The sequence below is a fragment of the Anolis sagrei genome, chromosome 6 (assembly GCF_037176765.1).
Source record: "Anolis sagrei isolate rAnoSag1 chromosome 6, rAnoSag1.mat, whole genome shotgun sequence".
Lineage (NCBI taxonomy): Eukaryota > Metazoa > Chordata > Lepidosauria > Squamata > Dactyloidae > Anolis > Anolis sagrei.
In genome coordinates, this window is record NC_090026.1 from 76,454,857 (window position 1) to 76,467,354 (window position 12,498).

General features: G+C 37.6%; 1 protein-coding gene across 1 annotated transcript in view; it reads left to right on the forward strand.

Moving 5' to 3' along the window:
- Window positions 1-12,498, forward strand: part of ULK4 (unc-51 like kinase 4) — a 200,916-nt gene that overhangs the window by 83,515 nt on the left and 104,903 nt on the right. The window contains exon 32 of the mRNA XM_060781768.2: window positions 9,529-9,634. Coding sequence (XP_060637751.2) covers window positions 9,529-9,634 — 106 coding nt within the window. The remainder of the gene's footprint in view (window positions 1-9,528; window positions 9,635-12,498) is intronic.

Sequence of the window (12,498 nt, forward strand, 5' to 3'; positions counted from 1 at the left end):
ACATAGCTTTAAGATAATTTTATACAATATTTTTAATAATTTTGTGCATGAAACAAAGTTTGTGTACACGGAGTAATCGGAAACAAAGGTATCACTATCTCAGACACTGATGTCAATAAATTTTGGAGTATTTCAGATTTTGGAATTCTATATAAGGGATGTTCAACCTGTACAAGGCAACTGCCTATAAGATCTTCAATTTCTGCTCATCCAGCTCTCTAGCTGCAGCATCTCCCCACCATGTTGAACCCTATTTGTGGGATTGTTTCCATAACCAAAGTAATTGCTTTTAGGGAGAACCAAAAGAGGTATGACAGTGCCTTTCTGCAAACAGGACTCTGCACTAAGGATAAGAAAGACTTTCTCAGGTCTAGGCATTGATTCCTACAGGGACATCTTAAGAGTGATTCTGTCTGATGAATCTGAGCCGATTGGAACCAAAGTAAAGCACAAAATCATAAGGCAAAGTGTCAATAGGAGACCCAATAGAGGTCAAGAAGAGCAGTCTGTTCCTTAGCCACACAGTATGCAGTTTAAGGAAAGCCTTAAGTCTGGCGCAGTGGTTCCCAACATTTGGTCCTCCAAGTGTTTTGGACTTTGCTTCCACAATTCCTAACAACTGGTCAGCTGGCTGAGATTTGTAGGAGCTGAAGTCCAAAATAACTGGAGGGCCAAAGTTGGGAATCACTGGTCCGGAGGAACTAATGTGATGTGCCAAAGGTTGAATGCTTGATAGTACAAACAAGCCCCTATTTTGTGCTCTTCTGCTCCCATGCACTAAAGACTTTGTATGGCCATCTTTTCCAGGGATAATACCACAGAGTAAGAAGATCTCTTGAAGGGCCAATAGCAGCCATAAGTCCTTGAGTACACTTGCAAAACAAATAGGCCAAAACCCAGAACCAAAGCCAAAACATGAAGAGCAAAGTAGAGCAACTAAGTTCACATTCAGAGAAAACCAAAAAAATCAAGCTGAAAAATATCAAAGAGAAACTAAAAAAATCCAAATGATGGTGGCAGATGTAAAGAACTAAAGATCTTGAGTGGGAGTGCTGGTGATATGGGCCAAGTGGAGAACAGGCTGCCAAGACACTTGTTCCCTAGCTCTAGAAGGTTCCGAATAATCCACCAGGCATATCAACCAGGGGAGGTTGAAAGAAAATGAATGGAACTTAGAATTTATTTCTACTGTTTTCATTGTAATGAGTTTAATACAGAAATGAACCTGCTCTAAAGTAATTAAATCTATGAACACAGGCACATTTGCCCAAGTACATAGGTACCTGCTACGTTTGACCTTTCCAAAATGAAATCCTCTTTCTCAACTACCAAATTCTTGAGTCAATGTATTTAAAGTGTTGCATACCATTTTGATTCTACCAACCTTAAAAATAAAGATAATTAACAGAAGCATAATGAAGAAGTATGTTCAGATTATGACAGCATCATTAACCTGAAAACATCATCCAACTTGTTATTCAATTACAAAATGGGCAATAAGATTGAGAGGTTTATAATTAGTTCATTAGCTGCATTTAGATTGAAATGACTATCCATTCAACAAACCTGAGTTGTATGAGAACATAGTAAGAGCACATCTACACGAATGTTTAACCTCAAAAGGGGGCTAGAGAATCATGACACACAGAGCTGTTTCGAGTTCATGTAGACCAACGTCATTTAACATAGCCTTGAATTGAGTTTTTAAAAGTTGTAGGTTGCCCTGGAGTTTACTCAAAACTTGGGAGCAAACCCAGATTCTGGACCTGTGTATCAAAACAGGCTACAACTGTTTACATGGCAATGCTGTATTCCCCATAGCATGGGCAGCCTGAGGACATGGGATGGCATTTACTATCCCCTCCTGTTCTCACTGTAGCAGTAATAACTGCATAATTATCCATTGGTGTCAAAGCTATAGTCTCCAAATTGGAAATTACGACTTTTTTAAACTTCAAAATGCAGTGCAAACCTTTGAAGATGTCCCAATTTACCCTGTTAGGCCTAGATTTAGCAAGGTATACAGATTCAAGACATCCCTGTTGGTCAGCTTCATCACAATTACTGCCACAGATAAAGGCAAAATATTGGTTCCAATATGTGCTTAGACATACAGTTCAATCACCATAGCTGTAAAACCAATATACAGGCAGTCCCCAAATTACAAACATCCAACTTACAAATGACTCATAGTTAAGAACAGGGGTGAGTCAAGAGGAAATAAGAGAAATCTACCCCTAGGAATGGAAATTCACCCATGAAGGAGTTATCATGGGGAAAAGATGTCTCCAGTGAAGATTTATCAATCCTTGTTTCCTCAACAAACCAAATTGAGGTCTGTGCCCCTGTTCAGAAGATTTCACCTCACTTTCTGTCCCTGTGATAATTGAAATATTTAGAAAAAAAATGGCTCATTGTGGAAAAAAGGATTGGTGAGAAAGCTTCAGTAGAGACATCTTTTTCTCATGATAACTCTTTCCCTTGCCTTTGATTGAGGAGGTGAGGAATAAAGTTGTGCTTTTAATCTTTTTCTCTTTTTAGAAAAAAATGGAGTATAGTTTGTTTTAGACAGTAGGGATAGATATGACATTGGGGTGGGAATGGCATTGGAGTGAGAAACATGTTGGATTATTTTTAGGTTTTATTTTTCTGTTTCATTTTATTTTTATTTATTTATTATTTCTTTGTGTGTGTTTTTTTGTATTGATATATTACTGTTATTTACATCGCATGTTTAGAAAATCTGATACAAATTGTTTTTTTAAATAACTATCTTGATATTTTTTCATAACTGGGCTCAATTGTTAATCAGAGTGGAGACTGCAGTCAAGAAATCAGATGTCGAGGATTTGGAAGATCAGACAGAAGTAGACAAGATAACTGACTATACAAGTTGGGATGGTGCATGCCATAGTATTCTCCATTACTATATATGATGTGAAAGACGGACAGTAAAAAAATGTGATAGCAAGTAAGTTAATTCATCTGCTAGAGAAGTTCTGCAGATTACATGGGCTGCTAAAAATCGTAAAGGAATAGATTACCCTTTCCGCTACCTTGGCAGCCACCTCTCCAGAAAAGTCATAATTGAACTGAAATACAACACCGCCTGAGCTCTGCGAGTGCAGCATTCTTCCGAATGAAGCAGAGAGTGTTTGAGGGTCGAGACATCTGTAGGGATACCAAGGTGTTTGTTTATAAAGCTATTGTCCTCCCAATCCTGTTATATACCTACGAAATGTGGACTGTCTACAGACATTCCACAAACTTCTTGGAATGATTCCATCAGCGTTGCCTCCGAAAAATCCTGCAAATATTTTGAGAAGATAGGCGGATAAAGGTCAGCATGCTAGAAGAAGCAAAGACCACCAGCAATGATCCTACACCATCAACTCTGCTGGATTGGGCATGTTGTCTAAATGCCCAGTCACTGTCTCCCAAAGCAGATACTATACTTCCAACTCAAGAACAGAAAATTGAATGTTGGTGGACAGGAAAAGGGATTTAAAGATGGGCTTAAAGCTATCCTTAAAAACTGGAATAGACACCAAGAACTGGGAAATCCTGTGGTCAGCTGTGACCAGCAGTGCTGTGCAATTTGAAAAGGCATGAATGGAGGGCGAAAGGCAGAAACATGCCAAGAGGAAACTGCATCAAGCCAACCCTGACCTGGACTGCCTTCCACCTGGAAATCAATATCCTCACTGTGGAAGAATATGGAAGTCAAGAATAGGGTCCACATTCACTTATGTATCCATTGCCAATACACTACACTTGGAGGGCCATCATACTCGGACAACGAGGGCTCGCCTAGGTAAGTGACTATATGTCCTAAAGGGCTATGCTGTCTCCAGAACTTAAGATGGCTGAACTCAGGCTGTTGTACTTTGGTCAGATCATGAGAAGAGATGAATAACTAGAAAAGACAATAATACTTGGTAAAGTGGAGGACTGAAGTGAAAAGGGATATATTAAATGAATCTGTAAGATGTAAACAGATCTGTTGAGAATAGGATAAAGTAGAAGTCTATCATAGAGTTGCCACAGGTCAAAATCGACTTGAAAGTAGTTAACAAGTAGATTGAAGTTTTGCATACTTTTCTTCTGTATTATATAATTCCAATAAATTATTATAAAAAGAAAATCCAAGCTATGAAGGTACTTATGGGGGGAGCAAGCACTTTACATTTAAAACATTTAATCTACCTTGTTTCAACCTTTTCATAAGCATAGTTTTAAATTAAGAGATTTGAAAGAAACCCCCCAAGGATGTAGTTTAATTTGAAAATATAATTAACTTTGGAGTAATTATTCCAGCTACTTTCATCACCACTCTTCCAACTTCCCTAGAGAAAAAGCAAACTTTTGCCTAGTATCCATGAAATGAGAAATTCGTTGTAATTTTACAGTTTTTAAGAAACAGAACTACTGAGTACTGACCAAGACATAATAGACTTTTGTTGCTTAAGGAACAGAAAGCCATATTTACAACAAAACACTCAAGCAAATTTTTAAGGAAGTAAATTGTCAGTTAATCTTTAAATTGTTTTTCAAAAGCTAAAGCCTCCAATTAAATTTCTTTTGTTCAGTATGCTTTGTTACTTCAATTTTGAAAGTTCTGCACACTATGCTCTCTTAGTAATTAGCGAGGTTTCCAAGCTCTGCTCCCAAGAACTGAATAAATCATGTTGCAAAATTATTTCCATCTAAAAATTTTGGGAGCATAGTTTCTTTGCCAGAACTTTGAATGTATGTATGTATGTATGTATGTATTTATTTACAGTATTTATATCCCGCCCTTCTCGCTCCAAAGCAGACTCAGAGCGGCTTACAGAACACACATATGGCAAACATTCAATACAGGTTATACAAATAACAAGGACATACAACACAAACAGAGGTAAAGGCAGTTTTCCGATCTTATTTACGGTATCTTGGAGGCTGTGCTCAACTCCGTCAATGGGGGGAGGGGATACTGTCATTCCATCTTCCATGCCGAGGAGCTTTCCTCTGATCAATGTCCTTAAGGGCGCCTTTATTACCTCCCCGCTAAAAGCGGAGCCTATTCTATCTACTCACATTTCTGCTTTCAACCTGCTATGTGGGCAGGTGAGCTGAGGCTAACGGTGGGTGCTCACCCTGACCTGGGTTCAAACTGCTGACTTTTCAATCAGCAGGATTTTTCTGCAGCACAGCAGTTTAGCCTGCTGTGCTAAGCCCGACCCCTAAAGTTGCAAATTTAATTATTTTAAAACTAGAATCAATATAATTCTTGAAACAGAACCTAGATTTCCTTTTAACATTGACATCAAACACCTACACTCAGTTTTTCTCTACACCCACCTATAAGGAAGAACACTTTGTATGTTTCCTTAAGCACTGATAGCTTCAGTGGTGATGATAGTAATGGTGACACATGTTATATGTAGGGGTGGGCCCTACATATAGTAATGGTGACACATGTTATATGTAGGCGTGGGCCCTATCATAGGATTTTCTTGACAAAAGTTCTTCAGGAGAGGTTTACCATTACTTTCTTCTGAGGATGAGGGAGTATAACTTGTCCAGTGGGTTTCAGGGCCACATGGAGATTTGAACCCTGGTCCCAGAGTCAGAGATTTAACACTCAAACTCTACAACACATTTTTACAAAAGGTATTTTATCACACATCTTTAGTTACATCAGTTTTTAGGAAGAAGAGCAAAAACAACTAAATGCTCTGAAACAGTATCTGAAATGGATTCAACATAACATCAGTTCAGATTTGTAGATATGTGGATAAGAGACTTAAATTCATTTTCAGTTATACCAGTGTTATGAGTAAAGACAAACTATATCCTTAGGGAAAACACATATCACTAATTTCTTTCTCGTGGTCTCAAAGGTGCTGCAGTACTTCTTTGCACAAAGAAAGCTATGTCTTTGAATTCTTTTGAACCTATTTATTTATTATTTATTTATTTATTTATTTATTTACTTTATTTGTATACCGCTGATACACACACACACACACACACCTGTGGAAAGTCCTGGATGGGAGAAAGAATCCTTGTGTGTTTAAAGAAAGTGTGAATGTTAGTAAGCTTGAATTAACATTTGAGTAGTCACAAAGTTTGCAAAATCAATCTTTGAGGGTATCTGCATAGAAGTAGCCTGGTGTTTGTTGCCTGGAGTCATCCTCTTCTTGGGAGGTGAAGTACTTCACTTTTTCTTTCCTCAAGGGGCCTCCTCCTTTCTCAGGTCTTGATTTTGGCCAAGCATTGAGGTTTCAGGGCAAAAGACTAGCCCACATCATACTGTCTAAATCAGGGTTTGACATCCTTGTAAGTCACATAATGCTGTTGCCAAAGATAGGCATGGCGCTAATTTAAATAGAACATTCTGCAATATCTACCTTGAGTTTATGCAGGTTTATTTTTCATTCCATGCCAAAAGCATTGCATAATAAGTATAAAACTGATAAAATGGAGCATATGTGGCTAAATAATTTTAAACCGAAAAATGGGCAACAGCAACCACATTCTAGCTTTAAGCAATTCTTCCTCTGTGTATGAGGCAGGGCATTGTGGGTAAGCATACAGATGCGGAGTTGTTTGTTCTACTCTACAGTTGCACAAGGAAGTGGAAAAGCCATTTAGGTAGTGTCATTTAGCCAGGTTGTCTTTTGATCTGCTCACTCCACTTCTGGGTCTGTTCAGGGACTTCCAAGTTGCCCATTTTTGATTTGCTCCTGGAGGAAGACCCTCATGGGGGATGGGCATCCAGTTGGGGTTTCCTGGTATAGTTGCCCAGAGGGATACTCTTGCTGTTGCTGGGAGAACGCTAAGAGGAGTGGTGGTTCTCATGAAGCTTTTCCTTGATTTGAGTCTACTGGGAGGCGGCTGATATCCATGCAGTGGATGGCTTTCTCAGTGTTCAACCTCATTTCTCTCACAGTTAGCAGCAACTTCCTGTCACACATCAGGTGGGGCAATGCCAGCTAGCTTACAGAGTCTATCAACAGGTGTAGTTTTGAGAAATCCTGTGATTATTCTGCATATTTCATTCAGTGCTATATTCACCTTCTTTGCATGGGCAGACTTGTGCCAAACAGGGCAGGCATACTCAGCAGTTGAATAAGACAAGGGCAGGGCTGATATTCTTACTAGTTACCCCATGCACTGCCAGTAAGTTTCCGCAGGATGTTATTACATGCAGCTACTTTGTGCTTGGTGTTCATACTGTGTTTCCTAAATGTTAGTATTCAATCTAAGGTGACACCAAAATATTTGGGATGGGAACAGTATTAGAGCTCTTGGCCTTTCCAGGTAACTTTCAATTTCTTATTGGCTTCACGGTTACGTAGGTGGAAAGCACACACTTGCATCTTGGCAGTATTAGGCTTCAGGTGGTTATCTTTGTAGTAACTGGAGAGATCTTTCAAGTTTTCAGTTGTTTCAAAGTCTTTTGCTTGTGTTATTAGGCCAAGGTCATCAGCATATAAAGAGCTCTTAAAGCATTGCTTTACAATATTATGCAGGTAATGCAGTATTGATGTTAGTCATTGAATGCATGTAAAATTGTTTCATTAGACAGGTGTATAATCTGATGATTCATTCTGATAAGAGAAGTATAGTATCATTAAATCCCGTTAACCTTGTGAAAAATTATAGTGCACAGATTTTTTTCTCTATTATACTGATTGATTTGTCAAAATGAATTTTATTATGAGGGTGTTTTAAACATCAAATATATGCTTTGGACACAGATTGGCAGATTTATTCTGCTGAATTGAATTGTATTTGATGCATCATCATCCCTGACTTTTATCTTGGAGATGATTTTGCTAGTTTTGCAATTTGCATTTAACATAGGGGCATGGTTTCCTACAGCCATTAATTTTATTGTAGCTAATATTCTTTTCCCTTCACATTTATTAATGTCTGAGTTCCAAGCATTCTTTAAAAACACTGTCTAGAATTGGAATACTTAGCAATCATGCTGCTTTGAATATATTCCTATCTGCAATTGGTAACAGGCAGAAGTATTGAAGGTGATAACTCCTAGATGCAGAGATTTGCCCATTAATTATATCCTTCAGTTGTCTTCTGCGGTTTGAGGGATTTGCATCTTAGTCTGATATAAAAAAGAGTATTTCTGGATTTACTTCTTACTCCAATTTTGGATCTTCATACAGAAGCATAGTTCAGCAGGTATACAAAGTAGTGTACAGTCCTTTACTAGTTTTATTGGCTTACATGACATTCAAATGAAAGAGGAAGAGTAGAGAAAACATGTTGAGCATTTTCAGAGCTGCCTTTCACTAATTCACTAGTTAGTTACATTCTGTAAATTGTGTCAGTGCTGATAAATGTAGAATGGGTTTCACATTATCTGCTGTTCTTGGCTACATACAAACTGAGAAATTACTGAGGAGAGTAAGAACTGGTTGAGGGCAGGATAGCTTACATGAGCCTCCTAATGGATGCAACGGCTTGTGTTCTGTGGAGCAACTCTGCTCCAAGGGTTAGGTTGACCCCTTCTGGCTTATTGAACAGGCCGCAATGGGGTTGTCTGAGTAAAGTTCAAGCATAGAGTTATAGAATTGGAAGATACAACTATTAATGCTTCTTTAAGGCAGGTTCCCAACATGCCTGACAGAAACCTATGTAAGACCGTTTATTGAAAAATCTTCCCTGGATCATACTAAGAATAATTAACATTTCCAACTTTCTGTTTTGTGGCACAGTACTTGAGCTTATGGTGGCTTCCCAACTCCACTTATTACTGAATGAGAAAGGTTACTTAGATCCATTTGAGTCTGGTTTCAGGCCTGGTTAGGAGACATAAATAGCCTTGGCTATCTTGGTGGGTGCCCTTTGACTAGAACATGGAAGTGCATCTCAAGACCCGAGAGTCACATCTGAAAACGATCCATTTCTGGTCACTAACTACACAAATAGGTCAACTTGATCTTAAAGTTCAGGCAGATAGGAACTTTGCATAAGTCCCAAACTGTTTATGGAATCAAGTGTTATAGTCAGTATCTTAAATTGTGCTTAGAAATGAGTCTAGAAATGATAGAGTTATTTAAAAACTGCTAGATATATTCTGTACATCATGTCCTAGTCAGTAAACTAGTTGCTGCACTTAAAACTGAAGTCTCTTGTTTCAAAGGCTGCTGCATGTGGAGTTCATTTCTATAGTCCTGATAGGATGTTTTTATACAATTAGTGGGAACTGATTAAGAATGTAATATCTAACTAAGTCCATGCATTTGAGTCAGATAGTTCTTGCTAATAGTAACTCTACAATAATGTCTAGATCAGTATTGTTTATAAAATTACTGCTTTAAATGCTCTATATTATTATAATGGGGCAAAATAAAATCTTTCAGAATGATTAAAATCAATATGTGTTATGCTCAGATCTTTCAGTAGTCCCAATCCAGAGGACTAATCAAATCAATATGATCCTAATTATGTATTGCATGTATACTTGCTGGGAAATAACCTTACACAGTTGTTTGTTTTTTTTACTCGTTACAGGATCATCAGGATATGCTGCTAGGAAATACTATTCAGAGTGCGACTGCTCTCTTAAGTAACCTAGTTTCCAATAAAAATACAAACATGGCATTACTTTACGAACAAGGTATGTATTTCACATGTCTATTTTTCACTATGCATGTATTGCATACCATTGTTTGATAGCAGGCTTCTGCAGGAAAATGAAATTCCTCAGAAGGAGGAATAGTTATATTGCGGTTGTTGGGGCCTCATTAGTTCCACTTACCTTTCTTACCATGTCAGCTTTAATTTTTCACCTCAACTGTGATGTGGAACTAGTAGTTGTGCATAACAATTGCCCAACATTCCAAAAATTAAAAGAAGGCTTAGTGTTTCGTAATAATCATATGGCCAAGGCCGCTGGAAAACCTTGGGGAATCCATAGCCAGTAAAACTGAAAAAAAAACCAAAACACTATATTTTCATTATGCAGATCAGAAAAGGCCAAGCATGTGTATGTGTGTGTGTGTGTGTTGCTATTTGAGGAATCTCTGAGTTAAGAGGTCTACCAGTTTTTCCATTCTCTACATCTGGGAGTGAGGAAAGTGGGTGCAATGGATATCACAGCTTTTGGATACAGAAAAGTGCTTAGGTACTGATTCTTAAGCAGTGTACCCCTAACTGGATCTTCTGAACAGGAAGAGCCTTATGGAGGAGAGGAAGGAGGGGGATAGCAATCTAACAAAAATGTGGTATACAATAGTGCATTTATGGGTGATTAGTGCATTATAATCATAGCTTCTAAGGTTTTCAAGATGGCAGTCTCCTCAAGCTAACTCTGATAAACTACTATCCAGGCATTCCATCTTTTGCTTCTTAATTGATGTTCTAAAGATGTGTAAGAAAACAAATTAAAGTAATGGTGAAAAAGGATGTATAAGTGGAGGATATTGTTGTCTGACATCCCTGTAGAATCAATTGAATGGCGCAAGGCGATAGATTTCTAAATCTTGTGTGAAAATACTTGTTTTCAGATTCAACTACATGAACAGAGTGGGACATAATATTATTATAGATTGGGAAGATGATGTTAATATGATGTTTATAATACTATAAAGTAATACAATACATTACTAGTAATAATAATACAATATTATAATTATAATTATATATTTACATTACATGTAATATTAATAATAATATTACAATATAATGGTATAGTGCAATATAGTAACATCATACTGATATTGTACTATGCTAATAATATAGATTTGTGTTTTTTTATCTGTTTGTTTTATTGTTCTGTTAGAAATGTAATACAATGTTCTGGTTGCGGATGACACGATAAATAAATAATTTAATATATTGTATGAAAATATATCTTGTAAGCTGCTCTGAGTCCCCTTCGGGGTGAGAAGGGCGGCATAAATGCCGTAAATTAATTAATTAATCCATCCATTACTACTTCTAACCAAATCCAGTGATTACTATTATAACAGGAGGATGTGTTTGGGAAGATATAAGTGTTTACTAATATGACTTCAAAATCCTTATATCTGAATTTCACAACTAATAGGTGAGAAAAATTGTTCTCAATGTATAGTTTCTCACCCAACCATTACAGTTCTTACTTAATAAGAATGCAAAGTCCACCAGAAACTCACCCTTTATTTTTTAGTTTTGGGGCAGGTACATTCCAGCTTGGGAAGCCTTGGAGTTTTCCTGGGCCCTGCTCCCTCATTAACCAGGTTTTCTGAATGGCTATTACATCAAATTTGGAAAGGAAACCTACTAATTCACTATCCACCACTTCCTTCCAACAGCTACATTCCAAGTGATCATTAGGTGGGACGTAAAGGTCTCCCATAATTCAAGGGGCAATGTGTGGACTGTCATGGAGAAAGAGAGGTTGGGCAGGTCTAATTTGGTAGGTTAGATTGCCATTTTCAGTATCCATCCTGAGTTGGAGCAGTGAACATTGGGGCTTTGGTGTTCAATTGTATTACGAGAACAATCGTTCTGTGGTAATAACGCATAATCTCCATGCAACCGGGTCCACAGTGTAAAGAAAATCCCTGGTAGACCTAGGACCACTGGCGTGCCAGAAAATGCGGAAGCAGTAATAGCATCATCCACTCAGCCATCGCCAAAACGGATAATCATGCAATGGTACTGAGGATACCAAGTAGGGTTGAGGTGTATTCTGCATGGAGATTTAAAACTGCATCCCTCCAAAATGATTTGTCTGGTATGATTTTTAAAATCCATTAAAACAAAACTGTTTTTATGTACTTTTCAGAAATATATAACTTTTTTTCTAGATCACTTCATTCAGTTTTTATACACCTTCAGAATGTGGGCGATTTTTATGCCCAACCTTGTATTTTGACTTGTTCATCAATTTGGTTCACTCAGCTATTTTATATCATAAGAATCATGCCAGTTCCATACCTTTAGCCTCCATTTCATATAACATCTTGTCATTATTAACTCTAGAGGGTGTTTGATTTTCTTGGGGTTCTGAAAAGGCATTCCAGTTATGATTAATTTGCAGGCTGAGCAATCATTTTTGAATTAGTGTGACGGCATTTTCTGAGCAGGTTCCATTGTGTGGAAATTGATATTCTCACTGAGTTTCAAAACACAATCTGATAGGAAAAATCCGCTCCTTGGGATCAAGTATTTTCTAAAGGAGCAAGAAAACTTTTCTTTTTTACCTGCAAATCATTAGTTTGGTCTGGAAAACCATTGTGAGAACAGAATGGTTCATGATTACCCTGAAAAGTATTTTGACTGAGTATAGATATGAATTCAGTTCTCAGTTTAACCAATTTATCACACAGTAGGATTGTTCCTCGACATTGCAGGTTAAGTGTTCATAGATTTTATTATTTGCTACTGCCTCTGCTGCTCCTCTATATGAAGCCAAAAATATGTTCTCTCTAGGCATTCGTAGACCCGCCTGTGTGGTTCTGTGAATAGAATAACTGGTAGATTTAGAAATGTTTA